The sequence below is a fragment of the Dendropsophus ebraccatus genome, chromosome 7 (assembly GCF_027789765.1).
Source record: "Dendropsophus ebraccatus isolate aDenEbr1 chromosome 7, aDenEbr1.pat, whole genome shotgun sequence".
NCBI classification, from domain to species: domain Eukaryota; kingdom Metazoa; phylum Chordata; class Amphibia; order Anura; family Hylidae; genus Dendropsophus; species Dendropsophus ebraccatus.
Genome location: NC_091460.1, coordinates 47,146,076 through 47,168,439, shown reverse-complemented (window position 1 = coordinate 47,168,439; position 22,364 = coordinate 47,146,076). Strand labels below are relative to the sequence as shown.

The 22,364-nt window shown below is 42.8% G+C and overlaps 1 protein-coding gene across 4 annotated transcripts in view; it reads left to right on the top strand.

Moving 5' to 3' along the window:
* Positions 1–22,364, top strand: part of KCNIP4 (potassium voltage-gated channel interacting protein 4) — a 405,696-nt gene that overhangs the window by 339,790 nt on the left and 43,542 nt on the right. For all 4 annotated transcript variants that reach the window (XM_069976475.1, XM_069976474.1, XM_069976473.1 and 1 more), the window contains exon 2: positions 4,632–4,756. In XM_069976475.1, the coding sequence (XP_069832576.1) occupies positions 4,632–4,756 (125 nt within the window). The remainder of the gene's footprint in view (positions 1–4,631; positions 4,757–22,364) is intronic.

Sequence of the window (22,364 nt, the reverse complement as noted above, 5' to 3'; positions counted from 1 at the left end):
AGTGTAATCCTGTAAACTTCTGTAGACTAGAAAGCCTGAAAATGAGCCAAAAATTATTACTTTCCTTACTTTAAACCTAAATTATGCACCAAAAAAGACAGATATAGTCATCATCAGTTATGTGATGATGTATATTTCCATCACTTGTCCCTATTCTGCTCTATACAATGTTTGTCTGTTTTGATGTCATACATTAAAGGGGAACTCTGGGCGCCTTATAAAAAGAAAATTCCAAACAATGCAAAGTCTATGTCCCCCCCCCCCCCCCCCCCCCCCCGCTACACTTTTTATGTGGTTTTACAGTGGTCCTGGCACCTCTGATGCAGTTTTCTGTATGTTCCTCTTCATGTGTACTGCTATAATACTACATTTCCCAGTAGTCTTTGAGTTGCACCATTATAACTTCCTGTTTCTCCTACTCCCATAACCTTTGCCCCTCCCATCCCCTCTCCGCTCCTGTCACATCTGCATCCTCACTCTGTGCTCAACAAACTGAATGTGAGACAGTGGTCACATGATCTCTGTCTCCTGAGGGGGGAGAGCAAAGGGAGCAGGAGACCAGGGAGGCCATATTTCTTCTCTTCCTGGATGTCAGCCAACTACCAATGTGACAGAACTGCGCAGACACTGTAATACATTATATAGAGACATCTACAGAACTTTCATTGTATTTTTTAATAGAAAATAATTTCCCCTACCCGGAGTTCCCTTTAATACCCTGCAGTAGGAGTAACACAAGAGCCTCAATTTAAAGTGTGAATAAGAGGTAAGATTATTCCTCTTTTCATTTATTTTAATGGACACCATAAACTGGAAAAAGGTATAATAAGATAGTCTAAAACAATATTCAGTCGTAAAGGAATTTGTTATAGTTGTGATTCCAGAGCATGGACCCTATCGATTTCATAATAGCAAATAAGAAAAGTGCTTCCTAAACCAGACAGCCCCTTAAAGGGGCACACCAGACATTACTTTTTTATATAGTGCAAAGACTACATAGAAAGTAGACAGAGCAGATAAAGTGTTCAACAGAGGCCAGAAGGACCCAGGGAGAATAGGTTAGGCAAAAATAGAAGATTTATTATTTTCTATGCAGCCCCAGCAAAAAAAAATGTAACTGGCCTGAGTACCCCTTTAAAATAGGACCTGTAGCAAACTCCCCAAGATAAAATGTTACTATCATAAAATAGCATAGGGCACGTATCTGACCTGCTGATGGCTCCTTATAGGTCATAGGGCTCTGAGGATGAAGGTAAGTTTCTTACCTTTATCCTCTGCATTGTTTTCAGGATATTACCAGTTACCTTCATCTTCGGCACCCTCTGCACTATAGGGATATATCAGCAGGTTACATGCCTTCTAACCAGCTGGTAATTTCATCTTAAAGTTTCTTAATACACCTTTCTGTCCCCAAGTTCTGTGGGTTTATAATTAGATTTAGTTAATAGTCAAAAGGGTAGAACCTCAATTTTAATAATGAGAGTGACTATTGTGATGTTATAATCACACCCATAACCTGATATTAACCCCCTTTATAAAAAAAAAAATGGGGGGGGGGTTGACTTTAAGTGAAGTTAAGTGAAGAATAGTTACATTTGAACAGGTAGCTGCAGTATATTATATACCGTAACATGTATATTTCTGATTTTTTTTTCATCCATGTATCAGAAGAAATATAACGGAGATGAAAAATGCAATCTAGTGTCCCAAACACAACTCAAAGCTCTGTACACCTGACAGACAGGATAACATGCTGGTTCACAAGTCTTTGGGATTTAGGAGACTCAGTCATAGACACCTACAGGCTTATGACTAATAGAGCCAAGTCTATTTTGCTGGAGGAAATCCAGCCATAATTCCCTCTGACATCAGGACGAGACATGTAAAATATTGAGTAGGACTTGAAGCAGTATTATATTCGGTGACATCTCATACACTTTACCATTGTGCCTCTACAGGAAAATATATTATTAAATGTAAATTTCCTTTTGCATCACATCAACAACCATGTCTGTCCTAGGTAATTGGATCCAACCTTACTGACCATTGTTGGGCCATTTATTTCTATTTTTGAGACCTCAAGCACTAGGATAAAAGTGCTGCCTAGAGTTGCCAATGAAAGCCAGTTTACTATGCAATATATTGCTTAAAGGGAACCACCAGTCCCCATATTGACCTTATAGTAAGTGTAGCTGGGCTCTGCCACACAGATCATAGTCATGCTGTTCTTTTCAATTTTATTTATCAAATAGAGAGTAATACATAAGGAAAAGACAAGAATTCAAAAATAATTCAGAATAAAAGTTAAGTAACATGGTCTCTGTAACAAGTAGGCCCTTTAACAATTGTAACACTTGAGACTATAACAACAAGGTTAAGTAAATGGCAGTGATGTTCATATTTGAAACCATCGGAGAATGAAGAGGAGGGGTGGGGGGATACAGATGGATATGTAGCTGACAGATAGAAAAGAAAACTGTTCTAGTCCTCAAACAGCATAAAGCCATTAATGTGGATTCAGTATGAAGAGTATAAACATTAACTCTTTCCTATTCAGGGTCAGAAAGATTAAAGGAAGTGTTAAGGGGGGGGGTCAGGGAGTGGTGTTGGAGTGAGCAATCTGATTGTATTGACTGTCTAAATGCAGCCCAGAGGAACCATATTTTGGAAAATTTTGTATGAGATCTGTGCTCCCAATACACTAATTCCTCTAATCTATACTGTATATATGGTCTACTTTAGCCAACCAGACCTGAATAGATGGTGTACTATCCAATTTCTAAGATACTATTATAAAAAGATATTCTTATTATACTAATTAATTTATGTGGTACATTGGAGGTGGTCTCGAGCCCCCAGGGCACCACTGCTGCCCACTCCTCATAAATATGCATGACTGGGTCTGCGGGTTGCATAGGTCAAGGCCTTTCTAAATCCTGTGGTTCCTATGTAACACACAGTAAGAATCATGGTGTACCATGAAAAGACTCTTATTGCATGACTGTGGAATTGGGGATGGCTGGGACTTAGATAATCTGCAGAGCCAGACATGTATATTTATGAGGAGTGCAAAGCCAATAGCAGTAGCGATGCACTGAAGGTTGGGACCACCACCGGTACACCAACAGTTGCCTTCCAGAGTCAGCTGTGTCTCCACGCAGAACTGTGGAGAGGCGTCTAATGAAGGACACTCTTTAAAGGGGTTATCCAGCACTTCTAACCTGCTGATAGTTTTCCTTTAACCCCTTCCCTCCGCAGGACGTACCGGCACGTCCTGTGGCAGGTGGGGAGGTTCAGAGAGGGGCTGCCCCGTGACCCCGCTCTGAACAGCCGCGAACCCAGCTGATTTCTACAGGCCAGAACCCCAGGGCTAACTAGGACAGTGAAATGCAGCTGTCAAACATGACAGCTGCATTTAAATGTCCAGCGGTGCCCCTCTCCCTGGTGTCTATTGGCGGATCTCCCCCCCTGCTATGCAATCGTGGGGGGGGGTGGAGATCCTTTATACTGGCCGGGCCAGGGCTCAGCGTTGGAATGACGCTGATCCCAGCTCAGCAATCCATCTATTTGGTCTGCTGCAGACCAGAATAATAGAGCACTGATCTGTTGGATCACTGCTCTATTATATACACAGTATTGGGAGATCAATCGGAGATCAGTGCTGTGTATATAGAAGTCCCCCAGTGGGCTTCTAATTACTGTATGTGGAAAAAAAAAGTTTTTTCTAATTAATAAAAAAAATCCCCTCCCTTAATAAAAGTTTTAATCACCCCCTTTTCCCATTTTACAAATAAAAACAAATAAATACATATTTGGTATTGTCGCGTGTGTAATTACCAGAACTATTAAATTATCACATTTCTGATCACACACGGTAAACAGCGTAAGTGCAAAAAAATTCCAAACTGCAAAATTGCACATTTTGGTCGCATCAAATGCATATCAGCTGGTGTATGTCCTGCAGGAAGTGGTGTATTCTTTTCAGTGTGACACAGTGCTCTCTGCTGCCACCTCTGTCCGTGTCAGGAACTCTCCAGAGCAGGAGAGGTTTTCTTTTGAGAGCACTGTGTCAGACTGAAAAGAACACACCACTTCCTTCAGGTCATACAGCAGCTGATAACTATGGGAAGACTTGAGATTTTTAAAAAGAAGTAAATTACATTGACATAACTTTCTGAAACCAGTTGCTTTGAAAGAAAATTGATTTTCGCTGGAATAACCCTTTAAATCCCTATCGAGAATTACCATGTTGCTTCTTCCTTTTTGTTTTATTTATAACCTCTCCTAAAGTATAAGGTGATGTCTGCAAATGTAAGCAGTGTGCAGTTACTATATGGCTATAAGCACCCTAATAATCAAAAATAGTGGATTTTTGGGATATCTTTGTATGTATTCACTTACCAGAACAGAATACATAACTATGTGACTTAATAACAGGAAGAACAACTAGACATTAAATAAGTGAAGGGCAAGATCAGTGTTATATGGTCATAAGGAAGGACAACCATTGTAACCAACCCTATGGGACATGACGCTGCTCAGTTCTTAGGGGCTCTTCTTCTCTTTTTTGAAACTTGAAGCTAATTTAAATCAATTCTGTTTTAACTTTTAAATTTTGCCTTCTTCTTCAGACAATGTTGAAGATGAATTGGAAATGGCCACAGTTCGGCATCGCCCCGAGGCGCTTGAGTTGCTTGAGGCACAGACAAAGTTCACAAAGAAGGAGCTGCAGATTCTCTACAGAGGATTCAAGAACGTGAGCGTTTTCATTTACTGGATTTTAATTATCGAGCTGTTTAATGAGCACAAAGGAGGGTGATAAAGAATGAAAAGTATGTGCAAGGATATATATAAATATATGTGGCAGAACCCTGGACGTTTAACAGCAGTCAGCCATTAAAGAGTAAATTGCCCATATATAAGTAAATAGTTTATATTTGTTTGCTAAAAAAAAATTCCATAGTTTTTATGATTCATTCACAGTGGTTGCCCCATGAATACAGAACATATGGTAACATGAAACGGGGGGTTCCGTACTTAGGACCACATTAAAGCATTTATAGCTTAGGCTACCAGATACGCAGGGGTGACCGGTGTTTAATAGCACAGGTTACCCTCATTCATGGTACCTTTTATATATATTTCTGTGCTTCCATTATGTAGAAAAACGCTTCTATTCTCAGGGACCAAGTGTCAAATAGGATGTCCTAAGCCCCTGAAATGCTGAGGGCTGCAACACCTCCTCGATCCCCCTTCCAGCCCAACCCCCTTGATTAGCAGTCAGGGGTCTGCTTCCAGCTGGCTGTCAATCAAGCAGGGGGAGGAACAGAAGAGGAGTAAGGGAGTCATTTGTGGTAAATAAATGGATTTACAAATATGTTGGAAATCACAAAGGCCATCAATGGAGGGAAGTTGTTTGAAACAACATTGATCATCTTAATGTGCAATGATACCAAGGAAGATTTCATAAGCATCTCAGAAAAATCAGTTTACTAACACAAATAAAGAGACAGGTACATAGGCACTGGCGGTAGTCTTACCTCCTTAACATTTACAGTAGGGTTAGTTGTGAACAGTTAGACCATAGGGATGCTCAGCTTAAAGTGTTTTTTTTGCAGATATCAATAGTACAGGTGATTTTAAGAAACATTGTAATTAGGTTTATCAGGCAAATATGCCATTACCTGCATTCAAAAAGTCTTTCCCCAGGTCTCCCCCTCCCCACCTCCTCTCTCTCATCCACTGCTCATTATCAGGAAATCTTGACTCTTTTACATCAGTAAAGCCCTGACTAACCTATGGAGAGGGGAGGGGGGAGGAGGGAGATTAGTCACCAGCACCAACAAAGGATTACACAGTGGGAGCTGTGTGAAAGCTGGTATTTAGAGGTCAGAGAGGTCAGTGCTGACTCCAGAGGAGATAGCTCGGTGATGTAGCTGTAAATTAACTCTTTGTTGTCCTGTTTTGGTGCCTTATCTCCCTTCTCCCCTCTCCATAGAAAACCATGAAGACAGGGGGGGAGAGCTTCAAACTGCTTTTTCATGATAAAAATGCATTTTTCGTCTAATAAACCCAATTACAAAGTTTCTTAAAATTGCCTGTACTATTAATTTCTGCAAAAAAATTAAACAATAGTGAAACTTTAAGCCTTTTTAGACATTGAGGACTAAAAATTGGACCATACTTTCCCATGCATTTTACTGCTATTAAATGTTTTTATAACATCATTTTTAATTATACAGTATTGTCACCAATACCACCAATATGCAGCTGGTTATGGATAGGCAATTTTTTCCACCTGTAGCATTTTAGTTCAATAAGAAAGAGCAGCTCCTTTCACCCATATAAAGTTAGAGCAACTTCATAGTGTGGATAAAAATCTGAGAAAAACATATTTATTTCAGATCTCTCCTGTGACTTATTATTAGATCCACAGTACACCCTGGATATCACCTCTACTAACTTTCATTCATATATGCAACCTAAGCATCCTCTTTTCCCCTGTGGCTCCCACTTTTTTAACACATTGCCCATCTCCGGTAAAACATCTGTTTTATTGGATCCTGTGCTGGAGAGCACGCTTCTCCCCAACATCTGTGCTATTAGTTAATACCCTGATAATCACTCCTGTAACTCGATAATGGTCTTGTTTACAGAATACTTAATGACTCCCCCCAGGAACAGTACAAGGTAAGACAGCATGGTGTGTGCAGCTGCTAAAGAGGTGAAAGTCCCTAATCAAATATAAAATGAGGCCTGGACGCATACAATTTGGTCATTGGGAGCAGGTATGCTGATCTCTACACATTTTAGCAAACTTAGGTGACATAGTTAGGACCCTATTACACAGGACGATTACCATACAGAAAATTGTTAAATCGTTTGAATTTAAAAGATAATCATCCTGTGTAATTGCAGGCAACTATCGAAAATCGTTTGTGTGTCGTTCTTGATTGATTTAGATCTGACCCTAAAATCATTGTTAATCGTTCACTGAAATTCAGTGTAATTCCAAATCTTACCTTCTTTTTCTGGGATCAGATGGAATAAATGATCATAGTAATGATCGTTGTAACGATCATATATAAAGACTATCATTCTGTGTAATATGGTGAACGATTTCAGATTAACGATAAACAATCTTGTTGGTGATCACTTATTATTAATCATTAATCGTTAAAAATCACCCCATAGCCTGATATAAGTCAAAAGGTCTCCATGTAGTGTTGTGCAAACTCCAGCAGGTGTCATTTATGCATTTTGGTTTTTGCAAGGTCAATATTAAATTACATGTGAAAAAGAAGGCACAGTAGAAGCCTAATACACTAGAACAGGAGGCCTATAAAGGCTCCACAAAAATACTGAGCTGTGTGCAGGAGGTCTGAATAGTAAGGGTACAACACTGGTAGAGTTGCAAGAATAAGTGGGTGAACTCCCCTAATGTCTGTTTTGATTTCTAATACAATTATAGACAAACACAATCTGACCAGGCTTGTAACACAAACATATGCACTAGTCAGGTCTTTGATTGAGCAACAGTGAGTAAACATTCATAAAGCAGGGAGAAAGGTAGGTGAACTGCTATGTTATTGAATTTGTCAAGCGCTAATTGTGGAGATTTGCAGAGATTAAGGGTACAAACCCACTTGCCGGATCTGCAGCGAGTCTCCTTGCTGCGTTTTTGCAGCGACACTCACTGCAGATCCCGGCCCTATGCTTTCAATAGCAGAGAAACTTGCAGCAGGGATGTACATCCCTGCTGCAATTTTGTCTGCAGCCCGCCCCATTAACCCCCCGGCCGCCGGAGATTATACATTACCGGGTCCCCGCTCCTGCTTGCTTCAGGCCAGGAGCGGGGACCCGGTAATGTATAGCCTGGCCGTCCCCCCCCCTGCTGCCTCGATCGCCCCCTCAGCAGCACTGATCGCCCCCCCCCCCCCGCAGCCCCTGGCCGCACGATATCCCCCGCAGCCCCCGGCCGCACGATCCTCCGCAGCCCCCGGCCGCACAATCCCGCACAATGCGGCCGGGGGCTGCGGGGGATCGTGCGGCCGGGGGCTGCGGGGGATCGTGCGGCCGGGGCTGGGGGACATTGTGCGGCCGGGGGCTGCGGGGGGGATCAGTGCTGCCAAGGGGGCGATCGGGGCGGCCAGGCTATACATTACCGGGTCCCCGCTCCTGCCCCGAAGCAAGCAAGAGCGGGGACCCGGTAATGTATAATCTCCGGCGGGTGGGCGGTTAATGGGGCGGGCTACAGAAAAAATTGCAGCAGGGATGTACATCCCTGCTGCAAGTTTCTCTGCTATTGAAAGTATAGAGCCGGGATCTGCAGCGAGGGCACTCGCTGCAGATCCGGCAAGTGGGTTTGTACCCTAATGGTGCGATCACACCTACAGGATCTGCAGCTGATTTTCTGCAGCAGATTTCATTTAAATAACTGAACACAGTATCAAATCTGCTGCAGATCTGCTGCAGATCCTGTAGATGTGAACGCACCCTAAGGGTGCTTCACACCTATAGGATCCGCAGTAGATCTGCAGCAGATCCGCAGCAGATTTGATGGTGCAGATTTGATGCTGTGTTCAGTTATTTAAATGAAATCTGCTGCGGATCTGCCCCCTAAGGGGGCATATACGCGCAATTCCACAATTAAGGTCCATGCACAGACAATATGCTATGGACCGGAACTGGTAACTCCTGGCATGTAGCTCTGAACTTTGTGCTACTGTACTGACACGGCCTATACTGTGTTAGTATGGTTGTGTAAGTATTTAAACAGTTTCAGAGCAGATTGATGATGAATAATGATGTTAGGACTGTGCACATAATGTGTGAATGATCCCTAATTGTGGGTGTTAACGGTGTTTTACCTAGTAAACAAATGCACACAAAGCTAATTAACAATTCTGTCTTTGTCAAGAAAGATTGGTTATTGTGCACCATGACTTGATGCAAACCACTCCTAGAAAACCTTAGATGTGATTTTCTAGAGATGTTTGTAGCTTAAACAAGTCATAAGTTCTGTGTACCAGTTGGATTCTAGGCAGTGCAAAGCTGGCATTGCATTTGTGCACCAACCTTTAGACCAGGGATGGGAACCTTCGGCCCTCCAGCTGTTGCAAAACTACAATTCCCATCATGCCTGGGCAGCTGAAGCTACAGCTTCCGCTGCCCAGGCATGATGGGAATTGTAGTTTTGCAACAGCTGGATTGCCGAAGGTTCCCCATCCCAGCTTTAGACTATTAAAGACACATAACAGAAGAGAAACACTATGGGGGAATGTTATCAAACTGGTGTAAAGCAGTTGTCTTAGTTGCCCCTAGCAACCAATCAGATTCTACTTTTCATTCCTAACAGATTCTTTGGAAAATGAAAGGTGGAATCTGATTGGTTGCTAGGGGCAACTGAGCCAGTTTCACTTTACACCAGTTTGATAAATCTCCCCCTATGTGAGCAGTAGGAAGGGAAATTGCTTAGTATCCTAATTGTATAGTGATGCTATATAAAACAATAAGTCTATACACATGGGTTTCTGATTTTAAAAGGATTGAGAAACAATGAAAGGCCTTCTGATTTTCCCAAACCAGGAATAAGGAATCAAATGCATTCTAGGTGCAATAAAGACGTTGGTTTTTGTTCACACATGCAAACAGCAGATTATACAGGATTCTGAATTCCAATGCGTTTTGCGTGGATACTATGCATAATCATTCACGAGAGACAATATTAAAAATGGTAATGAGGCACAATGAACTTTCTATGGAAACATTCAGTGATGAAGTAACGCTAGACATCATTCCATTGTAGAGTGCATAAAGATCTTATACATCCAGGACTTTATTGCTTGAAGCCTTACTGTATTCTGAGTCTATGAAGCCTGTCACCTGCCATGAGTGGGATTGAGTGGCAGACCGTGGAGCGACAGGCACAGCTGCACACATTTCCCAACTCTAGAGATTGGTGGGGGGCTGCGTGACATGTCTAAAGTTTTTTTTAAGTGACAGTAACTATTTAAAATTACACACAGAATAGGCTCTGCCATCTTGCACTTCCTTCTGTAATACCCGATACTAGAGTTCTATAATACAGCACCTCAACCTGAAGTATAGTGAGGGACGTAGCCAGGCATCCACTTTGTGTGCTGTTCTCTCCATGTGACCGCTAGACTCTGAATCACTCTGTAGTGATGAATCGGTCCAATGGACAAATGTTGGTTTGGCACATAACCTGATAATGCTATTTATCAGAAAGCATAATTCCTACTGAAACATTTAATAGAGGAGGGATCCAGGTACAGGGCTGTTTTTCATGCTTTCAGCTAGGCCAATAATTCCCAGGAAAGGATAATGTTAATTCTACAGTATTCACTGGCGTTCTAGACAATTGTATTCTTCCAACTTAAAGCGAATGTAGCGCAGGGAAGATGGTGCCGTGGTCTTTCTTCTGAAGTACAGGCCCGGGCTGAAGCACTGGAGGTGGGCTGGCCACTCCCCAGTGGGAGGAAACGTCTGCCACTCTAAGATGCAGCTCCATTAGAATCAATGGAGCCGTGTCACAGCGGGGCGGGGGTCTCCTCCCACTGGGGCAGGCCAGGCCACCTCCAGTGTTTCAGCCCGGGCCGGTGCCCGGTAATAGACTGGCGCTATGCGTAGGAACTGGGGTGTGGTTCAAAAAAAGACTGCGGTACCAGCTTCCCTGCACCAGAGCCTTTCTATTGCTATGCAACGCTTAAAGCGAATGTACCTGGTGGTGCATTTGATTTAATGTGGACAGTTTGGGTTTGACCCTTTGCTGTTCCAACATGGCTGTGCCCCATAAGGTAAGCGTTTGGGTCCTATTAAATGAAGTAGTTTTTAACGGTTAATGATAAATGATCACAAACTACATTGTTTATCATTAAGCTGAAATTGCTTACCATAGTACAGAAAACAATAGTCATTAGTAACAATCGTTATAATGATCGTTAGCATGATCGTTTACTCCATCTGATCCCAGCAAAAGAATGAACAATGTGGAAATACATTGAATGATTAGAGAACGATTAACAATTATTTTAGGGTCAGATCTAGATGAAGGATCAATGACACACAAAATTTTTTTTTCGATTGTTGCCTTAAAATTACACAAAATGATTTTTATTCAAAGTTGAACGATATAGCGATTTTCCACGCGATAATCGTCCTGTGTAACAGGGCCTTACTGGTCAGAGGTCGTCAACCATTTGATCATCTTTTGTAGGTTGATATATCCTCATCTACTACTCTAGGAAAAGTAGGTGACCTCCCCTATGGGGGCTGTGATGGGATGCATCTCAATTGCCACTCACTTTCCCCATATAATAAAGAATCATATGAATACAGTTCAGGGAATAATATTCACTGGGCACTGGCCTTTAAATTAGAGGTTCTCAGGGTCTTGTATGGGAAAAATTACATATAACTATTTTGGTCTTCCTATAGTTTGTTTTATATGTCAAGTATTATATCAGTTCTATTATGTCACCTGAATAAAAAAAAAATGGTGGCAAATGTCACAATACAACTTTACCCTCGGAAGCCTCTGACCTATAACTTGGCCATTTAAATCCTTGGAGTGTATTTTTGTGAATAAAGGGCATGACCATCTTGTGGCATTTACTAAATAAACTAATTTTCAGACGTAGCATTTTGCAGCGTCTACATGAAAGCCGCTCTGACAACACCATGTTGTCCGCAGTTTTGGAAGATAAACAACTATTAAAAGTAATTGTTCGTTTTAAGAAGAAAGTTCTAGTAAATTAATTTCTCTATAGCAATCTTTCCTCAAATTTTATCTTTTTATTTGAACTCGTTTCCAATTACTTTACGAGATAGCATCTTCATCTACATAATTTCCATAATAAACAACACTAAATGCATATTCGTGATAAAAATTCAATTATCCTCCCCGACAGACAAGGGGAAAAAAATGAAGTCTGAATATCACTGAAAATCATATTTACTGCACTAAAATAATGAAGCCATAATAAGAAACAAAAGCAGAAAAGGTTTTTGCAGGGTTTAGAGCTACTTCCTATGTAAAAGTGGACATTTTAATTCTAGTTTTCTACTAATTTTTGGGGACTTGTAACTGACCAAATGAGACCCACCTTTGGAACCATTTAACCAGAGGAGGTGGCAGGCGTGTACTTTCCCTGCAGTGGCCAATTCAGGGCAAATAAGGTATTAACATTCGCTTTAAGATTTCCACACGGATAGAACAGTGTCGGCGAGGGGAAGCCGATGCTGTGGCCCTTCCAGTCAAGGAAACAAGCAAACACCCCGAAACAGCTGTCTGTGGATGGATACATTGCTTTGGTGGTTTCCTTGACTGGAGACATTCCTTGGCTTGGTTGTTCTTTCCGGAAGAAGGTCTGGCAAGTTACTGATGTCGAGACATGTGATGGGGTCTCTGCAGTGTTTTTTGCATATTTGATTTCCCAGGGGGCAATGTCCTAGATACACTGACGTCAAGACACGTGATGGTGTCTCTGGGGTGTTTTTGTTGATCTCCCAGTCAACCAGTGAACCATCATCCTTTTGCATGCACTTACTAGGCGTTGCTCCCACTAGCCAGAATCCTGCTCCACACTGATGAGGGGCAAACACCCTAAAACAGCTGTCTGTGGATGGATACCTTGCTTGGGTGGTTTCCTTGACTGTAGACATTGCTTGGCTTGCTTGTTCCTTCCCGGAGGAAGTTCTAGCTTGCTCACTGATGTGAATACACGTGATAGTGTCTCTGTAGTGTTTTTTGCATATTTAAATCAGCGAGCGACCATGTAGGACATAGCCATGCCGAGTCCTACTCTCAAAATTTAAATGGGCTGCTAGACACTTCTCTCCACCTAGAGATTAAGATGCCAAGCTGGCAAAAAGCCATGCATTGGTTGCGCAACAAATTGCAACTTTTTGCTGTGTTTGCCTTGATAAATTTCCCCCTCATTTTTTGTATTATACAATTCCTCCATTTATGATCCATTCCCAGTTTCAGTTTCAAAGATAGCAAAAAAACAAAAACAAACGTAATGTCGGTAAACTGGAATTACAGCGTTATTTTTGGGGTAGGTTATGTTGCAGTAGAAAATTTCGTGTCACAGAGCACAATATGTTGCCATGCCATGGACAGCTAGCCAACTTTCTCATTTGCAGTGGTGTGAGTGAGGAACCTAGACTACTATGGTCTGGAACCATATTGTTTGGACAACGGTCTGGATTATGGAGGTCTAGTGGTGAGCGCTTAAATCTTGCCTTGGCTGTTGAAGGGCACACTGCCCCCTGCTGGTGTGATGATCTGGGAAGCCATCACATATGACAGTCGGTCACCCCTAATAGTGATAAAAGGGACACTAACAGCCCGGTGATGTGTACAGGACATCCTGCAGCCACAAGTGTTGTCTCTCATGGCTTCCAGCTGGTATTTCTAAGCAGGATAATGTTCACCACATACAGAAAGGGTTTCCAGAAATATCTCTGCCAGATTGTAACACTTCCTTGGCTGCCTGGTCACCATATTTATTGGCAATCAAGCATTTATGGGACCAGCTGGGATGCCAGCTTTAGCAACCTATTAGTGTGCTGAATTAACAGGCCCAGCTACAACATCTGTGAGCTTCTATGCCCAACCCTATCTCATCCTATCACCAGACTAGAGGCTCCCAACAATATTGTGATATATATATACTAGAAAATGTACCCGGCGCTGCCCGGGTATTAAGTGTCAGTGTGTTAATTAGATTTGTTCTAAGGTGCCCAGGAGGCCAAGCTAAAGGTATTGTTTCATCTGAGTTAATCAGTGGAATTAGTGTATACCTGTAGTGTATAGTTTGAGGGGTTCTGTATACCCACAATGTATAGTTTTTAGGGGTCTCACATATATGTAGTGCATAGTTGGGGGGGCTTTATACCTATAGTCTATAGTTGGGGGGTCCTGTATACCTGTAGTGTGTAGTTGGGGGGGGCTGTATACCTGTAGTGTATAGTTGAGGGAGGTCCTGTATACCTGCAGTGTACAGTTGGTGAAGGTCCTGTATACCTGTACTGTATAGTTCGGGGGTCCTGTATACCTGTAATGTATAGTTGGTGGAGGTCTTGTATACCTGTAGTTTATAGTTTGAGGGTCCTGGATACCTGTAGTGTATAATTGGTGGAGGTCTTGTATACCTGTAGTATATAGTTCGGGGGTCCTGTATACCTGTAGTGCATAGTTTGAGGGTCCTATATAACTGTAGTATAAAGTTAGTGGAGTTCCTTTACACCTGTAGTATATAGCTTTGGGGTCCTGTATTCCTGTAGTGTATAGTTTGGGGTCCTGTATACCTGTAGTATAGAGTTGGTGAAGGTGCTGTATACCTGTAGTATAGAGTTGGTGTAGGTCCTGTATACCTGTAGAGTATAGTTTTGGGGTCCTGTATACCTGTAGTGTATAGTTAGGGGTCCTGTATGCCTGTAGTATATAGTTGGTGGAGGTCCTGTATACCTGAAGTATATAGTTGGTGGAGTTCCTGTATACCTGTAGTGTATAGTTTTGGGGTCCTGTATACCTGTAGTGTAAAGTTTGGGGTCCTGTATACCTGTAGTATATAGTTGGTGGAGGTTCCATGCACCTGTAGTGTATAGTTTTGTAGTGTATGTAGTGTCCTGTATACCTGCAGGGTCGTATTTACCATTAGGCACCCATGGTCTGGTGCGTAGGGTAGCACCTTGCAGAGGGGCAGTACCCTTCCGTTCAGACTTGCCAGAAAATCTGGTGTCTTTTCGAGGGGGGTATGGCGGTATTGGTCAGGTCTGGTATAGGGGTGTTATCCAGTCACAGTATGGCGGTATTGGTCAGGTCTGGTATGGCTGTGTTATTCAGTCACAGTGTGTCGGTATTGGTCATATCTGGTATGGCGGTGTTATCCAGTCACAGTATGGTGGTATTGGTCAGGTCTGGTGTGGCGGTGTTCTCCAGTCAAAGTGTGGCGGTATTGGTCAAGTCTGGTATAGTGGTGTTATCCAGTCACAGTATGGCGGTATTGGTCAGGTGTGGTATGGCAGTGTTATCCAGTCACAGTATGGCGGTATTGGTCAGGTCTGGTATGGCAGTGTTATCCAGTCATAGTATGGCGGTATCGGTCAGGTGTGGTATGGCAGTGTTATCCAGTCACAGTATGGCGGTATTGGTCAGGTCTGGTATGGCAGTGTTATCCAGTCATAGTATGGCGGTATTGGTCAGGTCTGGTATGGCAGTGTTATCCAGTCACAGTATGGCGGTATTGGTCAGGTGTGGTATGACAGTGTTATCCAGCTACAGAATGGCGGTATTGGTCAGGTCTGGTATAGCAGTTTTTTCCAGTCATAGTATGGTGGTATTGGTCAGGTGTGTTGTGACAGTGTTACCCAGTCACAATATGGTAGTATTGGTCAGGTCTGGTGTGGCGGTGTTATCCAGTCACGGTATGGTGGTATTGGTCAGGTCTGGTATAGCGGTGTTATCCAGTCAAAGTATGGCGGTATTGGTCAGGTCTGATATGGTGTTATCCAGTCACAGTATGGCGGTATTGGTCAGGTCTGGTATGGCAGTGTTATCCAGTCACAGTATGGCGGTATTGGTCAGGTCTGGTATGACAGTGTTATCCAGCACAGTATGGCGGTATTGGTCAGGTCTGGTGTGGCAGTGTTACCCAGTCACAGTATGGCGGTATTGGTCAGGTCTGGTATGATGGTGTTATCCAGTCACAGTATGGCGGTATTGGTCAGGTCTGGTATGGCAGTGTTATCCAGACACAGTATGGCGGTATTGGTCAGGTCTGGTATGACAGTGTTATTCAGCACAGTATGGCGGTATTGGTCAGGTCTGGTGTGGCGGTGTTACCCAGTCACAGTATGGCGGTATTGGTCAGGTCTGGTATGACAGTGTTATCCAGCACAGTATGGCGGTATTGATCAGGTCTGGTGTGGCGGTGTTACCCAGTCACAGTATGGCGGTATTGGTCAGGTCTGGTATGACAGTGTTATCCAGCACAGTATGGCGGTATTGGTCAGGTCTGTTGTGGCAGTGTTATCCAGTCACAGTTTGGTATACCTGTAGTGCCCTGTATATACATGTACTGTATAGATGGAGTAGGGGGTCCTGTATATCTGTAGTGCCCTGTATATACCTGTACTGTATAGATGGAGTAGGGGGTTCTGTATACATGTACTGTATAGATGGAGTAGGGGGTCCTGTATACCTGTAGTGCCCTGTATATACCTGTACTGTATAGATGGAGTAGGGGGTCCTGTATACATGTACTGAATAGATGGAGTAGGGGGTCCGGTATACATGTACTGTATAGATGGAGTAGGAAGTCCTGTTTATACATGTACGGTATAGATGGAGTAGGGGGTCTACCAGTTATTTCTGTGGATGTTGTGAGGCAGCTTCCCTAGCAACCATTGCTCCCTGTGAAAATGAAAGCAGTAATCCTATTGGTTGCTAAGGCTCCAACTGCCGTGTCTGCTGCAGCTAATTATATCTCCTGTGTGCAGTGAGGAGATTTTCCCATTCATCTCTAAGTGGCGCCGCTCTTCCCCCTCCCCCTCCTCTCCTGTACATCTGGCGGGGACGGGACCTTCGCTAAATCCTTCCCAGGCACCCAATGTATCTGTGTGCCAAATTTGGGGTCAAACGGTCCAGGCGTTTGGAAGTCTATATGGGACAGACAGACAGACAGACTTTGATTTTTATGATATAGATATCCTCTATTTCATGACGGTCACAGCATAGCGTTTCCGGCCTCTGTGTCGGTGGGGGTGAAGCTCAGAGGTCTGCAGCCTGCCTTCACATTGCAGTGGATAAGACATGCCACTGTTTGTTTTAATCTAATAGCACATTGATTTATATTGCATTACATGTCCCCTTGGCCCTGAGAGGAATAGACGTTGCCGCTATTGATCCTAATTTAACAGACTGATTTCATTACTTTCAAGATGTTTGTACATGGCATTCATTTTCCTTTTCATTTCTATTTCTCTAATGAAAAGGCTATTATGTGTTACTCCGAGTCTTAGCGTCACCTCCAGTAATGGATGCTTGATGTGTAAATTAATATTAAGAGATTGTATGGCTCAATAAAAATCCTAGTTAATGTATGGGACTGCCTGAAAGCATTACAGCACTTAGACCATAGTGTTATTATTACACACTTAAAGGGGTTGGCCAGTTTATAGTAAGATAGTTCAGTGTACAGTATTAGTACATGTACTCATTGTATATACTGACAGCAGCTTCCTGTGTACCTCATAGAGCTAAAATTAGACTCCCTCCTCCAGGCTGTGCTGCCCTGCTCTGTGGTGAGTCTGTCTAAAAGATGTCCGACTTGGAGGAGCATGTGACCATGCCCCATTCCCTACTGTTCACCACTGTGCCTGTATATGCTTAGGGAGGACACTTGGGGCGGGGCATGGTCACATTCTCCTCCATGTCGGCCATCTTATGGACAGACTCACAACAGAGCAGGGCGGCACAGCCTGGAGGAGGGGAGTCTGGTATTAGCTCTATGAGATACACAGCTGCTGTCACAAAGTAATGGGAATACACTTACTTATACTACACAATTTTTTTTTTAGTATAAAGTGGCCAATCCCTTTAAGTAGTATATACAGTGGTATAGGTCCTTGGGGACCCTAATGAAAGTCTGTATCTGGACTCTCCTGCTACATTCGATGATCATTAGCTTTATGTCCGTAGCGGATTATAATAGGTCCGTTTCGAGCGGCAGCCCGGGGCCCTGAGCCCCTGGGGGCCCAAGGCCACCCAAAAAGACTTATACTTTTAGAGGTGTAATGTCTCCTGGCTACAGTTCTGCCCTGATTTGCAAAAATCACTGCATTTTGCACAATTTAGGGCATTATGACATTATCCTGTATTATGAACAATACACTAGTGCTGCCATAGTTACCGTGGGTTTTGGGGGGGGGGCAGGCTTGGTGAACAGCCCGGGGTCTATGGAAAAGTTAATCCTGCTATACCTCCATATATTCTGGTTCATATTCAGAAGACTGATAACTAGTTATCATATGCTAGTTATATAGTAGTCTGTTGGAGTCTAGTGCAGCACGGAGAAGGCAACATGGCGCCAACCCTTAGCTCTGCATCCTGTTACTGCATAAGTTTTATAGTCATCACTAGTCCCATCAGAGTATCTGTCCATTAGCTATATACGGTATATGAGAATGGCATTCTTCATTTTTTCCAAGGACAGGAGCTGTGAGCATTGAGCAGAAGGGATTTGCCATCTAGTGGCTACCTCTTCAAGTACAGGCATCATATAATGTACACAAGACACCTCAAAGTGTCTGCAGAGCAGAAAGAGTGTTTATTCCGATAAGACATGGATAGACTGATCACTTCTGAATGTCTCAGGTGGTCATAGACAGACACCTATGACAAATGTTAATGATTATCATTACATCAGACAATTGAAAAAAATCAATCAAATTCGTGTAGAGATTTATGGGACTTTCTTTCAAATGGTGATCGACTATTATGGTGTAATCATGAAATATATTCCGGGTCACTAAAAATATTGATCATTCATTGTGAACTACATATCATGCATGTAAGGACATCCCTCATGCTTATATTATGGTGTAATCATTATATTTATTCAGGGTCAATGACAATACTGCACATTCATTCTGAACCACATCTCATGCGTGTAAGACTAATGAGAGACATATCATTTGACTTATATAAAATAACCTTGGCTCCCAGGGGCAATAATGTGAAATATATGATAACTAGAACTTTGCTGGATGGGAGTCAGGGACAGATATAATACATCAGCCATAGATTTTAGTACTCAATGGTTAATTGCAAAAATCAAGTTAGGAGTTACCAGTGTGGTGTACACCCAGGGTGATGTTATATCAGAGGATGGGCCGGTCACTTGCTAGGTGGTGAAGTTTGACGCCACTCCGGTGCTGGTTGACCGAGATACAGCCGGACCTTGAGGTGGTAATTTGTGACGCCAGTGACAGGTAGGCACACAGGTGTGATGGCACGCCTGCCTATATTTTATATGGCCGGCTGTACCCTTTTCCCCTATGGACAGTGCCAGGCTGCTACGGGGTCCCTTGGGTTAGTGTTATCACCGATGGCCAGAGTGGTGTAGTGACCCTCTTGGACTATTGAAACTGCCACCCACAGAAAGTGGAAGTGTCCCAAGGATGTTATGAACACTAGATTTGGGAGACCCGTCCTAGAGGGTGACACAGGCCCTAGTCCTTGTTACCTGGGATGAGCGAAATGCTGAGGGTTTCCTGATGACAACCGCGCTGTGAAACAGAGTTCCTAGGCTTATTGCAACTTTGCTCTATCCGGATCAGTTTCTAGCTTCTGTGGCTTTTGTGGATACTGTCCTGCACTGTAACTCTCCTAGCCCACAGTGTCGGTTGAGGTAGTTTCTGACTTGTCCTCTCTCGGAAGAAGTTTAACACTGCATAGTGTCATGTAGCATTACAGAGAAGAAACTGTTAGGTGTGTCCTGTCTGACGTCCTACCCATACGGGGCTCTGACTAAGACTGACTCTTCGAGTGAGGGGACCTGGCAGAGGGCCAGGGCCCAGAGAGGACCACTGTAGAGAGCTGTCTAGCTTACGTCCTTCCTCTACAATGTCCAACACGAAAGACTCATACACTTCCTCTACCCATGTGACTTCCTTCCTCAGCGTATCTAAAGTGCGCTGTGAGTGGGTAAAGAGTGCAGACAGATGAAGTAAAGAGAGAGGTGATAGGAGAGAAGAAGAACAGATTCCCATAGATTTGTAGATCCATGTGACATGTAAACAAACAATAACCCTTTAAACACTTCAGCTGTGCAGCATCTGAATACACATATCTAATACAGCGAAATCTTGTGGCAAAACTTTAGTACTACCTCTATCACCACTTTTACACAATAAGTACAGGATTTTACGAAGGGTGTATCCAATAGCAACACCCGTGGTAGGACACCACACCAGCATCCAGGATCACACCAGGCTTTACCTTTCTTATAATACTAGTAATAATAATACCAATCATTTTCAACCTATGAACTGTTCATATTTATAGCCGAGCTCAGAATAATAACGGTTCATAGGTTTGAAACATGTTGCCATAGCCTCACATCTTATTTTTAATCTTGATTTAGCCCTACATAAAGTTTGTTAAAGGGTTGTTCTGGAGAATAATTTTCTCTTTTTAACTGTGGTAAAGGTTACACTAATCTAACTTGATAGCTCCCTATTGCACAAAGGGCGCTGAGGATGAAGGTATGTCTCTTACAGTACCTTTATCCTCGGTGCCGTTCCTGTGGAGTTTCAATGTAGTACTCTGTCTGGTAAGGACATTTGGAGTACTGCCCGATCCGGTCCTCTCTAATGATAATCATTAGAAGGAGCTAGATGGCCGGGAGCAGCGCTGAGGATGAAGGGAAGAAACATATCTTCATCCTCTGTAACCCATGCACACTAGAGAGCTATCAGCAGGTTGGATTCACCTTTAAGTTCCTATGTCTGTGACAGACAATCAGTGGCCTCAGTGGTGGTAGTAAGCTGAAAAGCACAGGAGAACTGGAGCTGCTCACTACATGGTCCAGCCAGCCTTCCCTTCGATGAGGATACTCAATGGCAGTGCATAAACACAGCCGTAAGTTTTCAGATATACTTAGTCCTTGACTGAACAAAGTTGGCTCCAGGGACCTTACCAAGCAAGAAAAAAAGGCAAAGTTAGGAGGAATCTAACTTTTTGGTTACTGATGGTACCAAATAGTCCCAAAACATAGTGGAATCTGCTAAAGTGGGAGGGATAACTTGCTGCCCACCTTATATACCCACCTCCTGGTGGCCAGTAGAGATAAATTCAGGAAAAATATTAGTTAGGGGTTGTGTGCCCCACACGAAACCCCTTATCATCCATCTTTTAGATAATGATGTACACAGGACACCCATCCCATTGTCAGTAATAACCCTATGCAGCATCTGTGGGAATTACCCCCTGTGTGTTTGATGTGTTAGAACATGACTCTCTCTTATTTGATCTCCTAATCATAGTTATCACCATACAAATGTATTATTCAGTAAATGAGAATATTTAACCTCTAATAAGAATAGATCCGGTGAGATTGGCGGTAATGCTGCAGTGATTTGCCCTGGTTAGTATTCTGAGCGTGTTGGCGATACATAATACGCCTCTGACTGAAAATATTTATACAAATATGAATACCAAGCATGATTACACTTGAAATATTGAAATCCATTCCTACATAAATCTCTTCTGAGCATTTTCTGTTTCAGTACATTTGCTATGCTGACATCTCACCCATAATCTGCTTCCAAACTCAAGCGGCAGAGAGAAAATAGAAAATGTATAACCCTGAATATATCACACAAATTCAGCAAGTAAATATTAAACAAAAGCCGGAGCTCACGCAGTGAGTATACTGCCAGGGTTTTGCATCAAGTGCTCGTCATTGATTTTCCTAAACATAAAATGCCATTCATACTATCCCCTCCCCCACACTAAATGACTTATAAACTAACAGGGGCATTTATCAAATATGTCAAATAAGTCCAAAATAAACCCTGCCCCTATTTACCTGGCCGGATTTACTAAGAGGCATACGGCTCTTATATTATCAGCTCTGATTGAAAAGTGTCAGACAGTGGGCACCCGCCCCCCAGCTGGTAACACCCAGTTGGTTATTGAGTCATACATTTTTAGGGGGTGCTTAGGTGCTTGCTGTATACTTTTTTTTATTAAAGGGGTGTTCTACCCAAAATGAAATGCTCTCAAACCTCGTGGGTCTTACTTACCAAGTTCCCTTAAGTATTTAAAGCCATCTCCAGTCTTTCTAGCTGCCGCTCTTCCCGGGTTACAAGTTTTTCTAAAAGCCAGTCTATATCCAAGATGGCGCCGGCTGGGAAACTACATTTCCCAGCATGCACTGCACCTCAGAGCCAACTGCCAAGTATCCGCCTCATCTGGTAGTATCTGCTGGCTCAATCTGCTTTTGCTTTAGGCTATGTTCCCACAATGTTTTTTCTTGTCCGTGTATAATTTTTAAAATGACGTCCGTCATTTTAAGTCCAAAATTACATCCGTTATTTTGAGAATTGGCCACTCGTCAGTGCAATGACGGCTGTTGGCACATTATTCTATTTTTATAAGGGGACTAATTGACCGTAAAAACGAAGAAAGGACAGTGAAAAAAGAAAAACTGTGTGAACAAGTAAAAAATAGCGTCCGCTGTTTGCAAAAGATGTCGGAAAATAATTCACATGGTCATAATTTTGACGTGCATTGGACATCCCTCTTTTTTGACAGTGTGTGAACATAG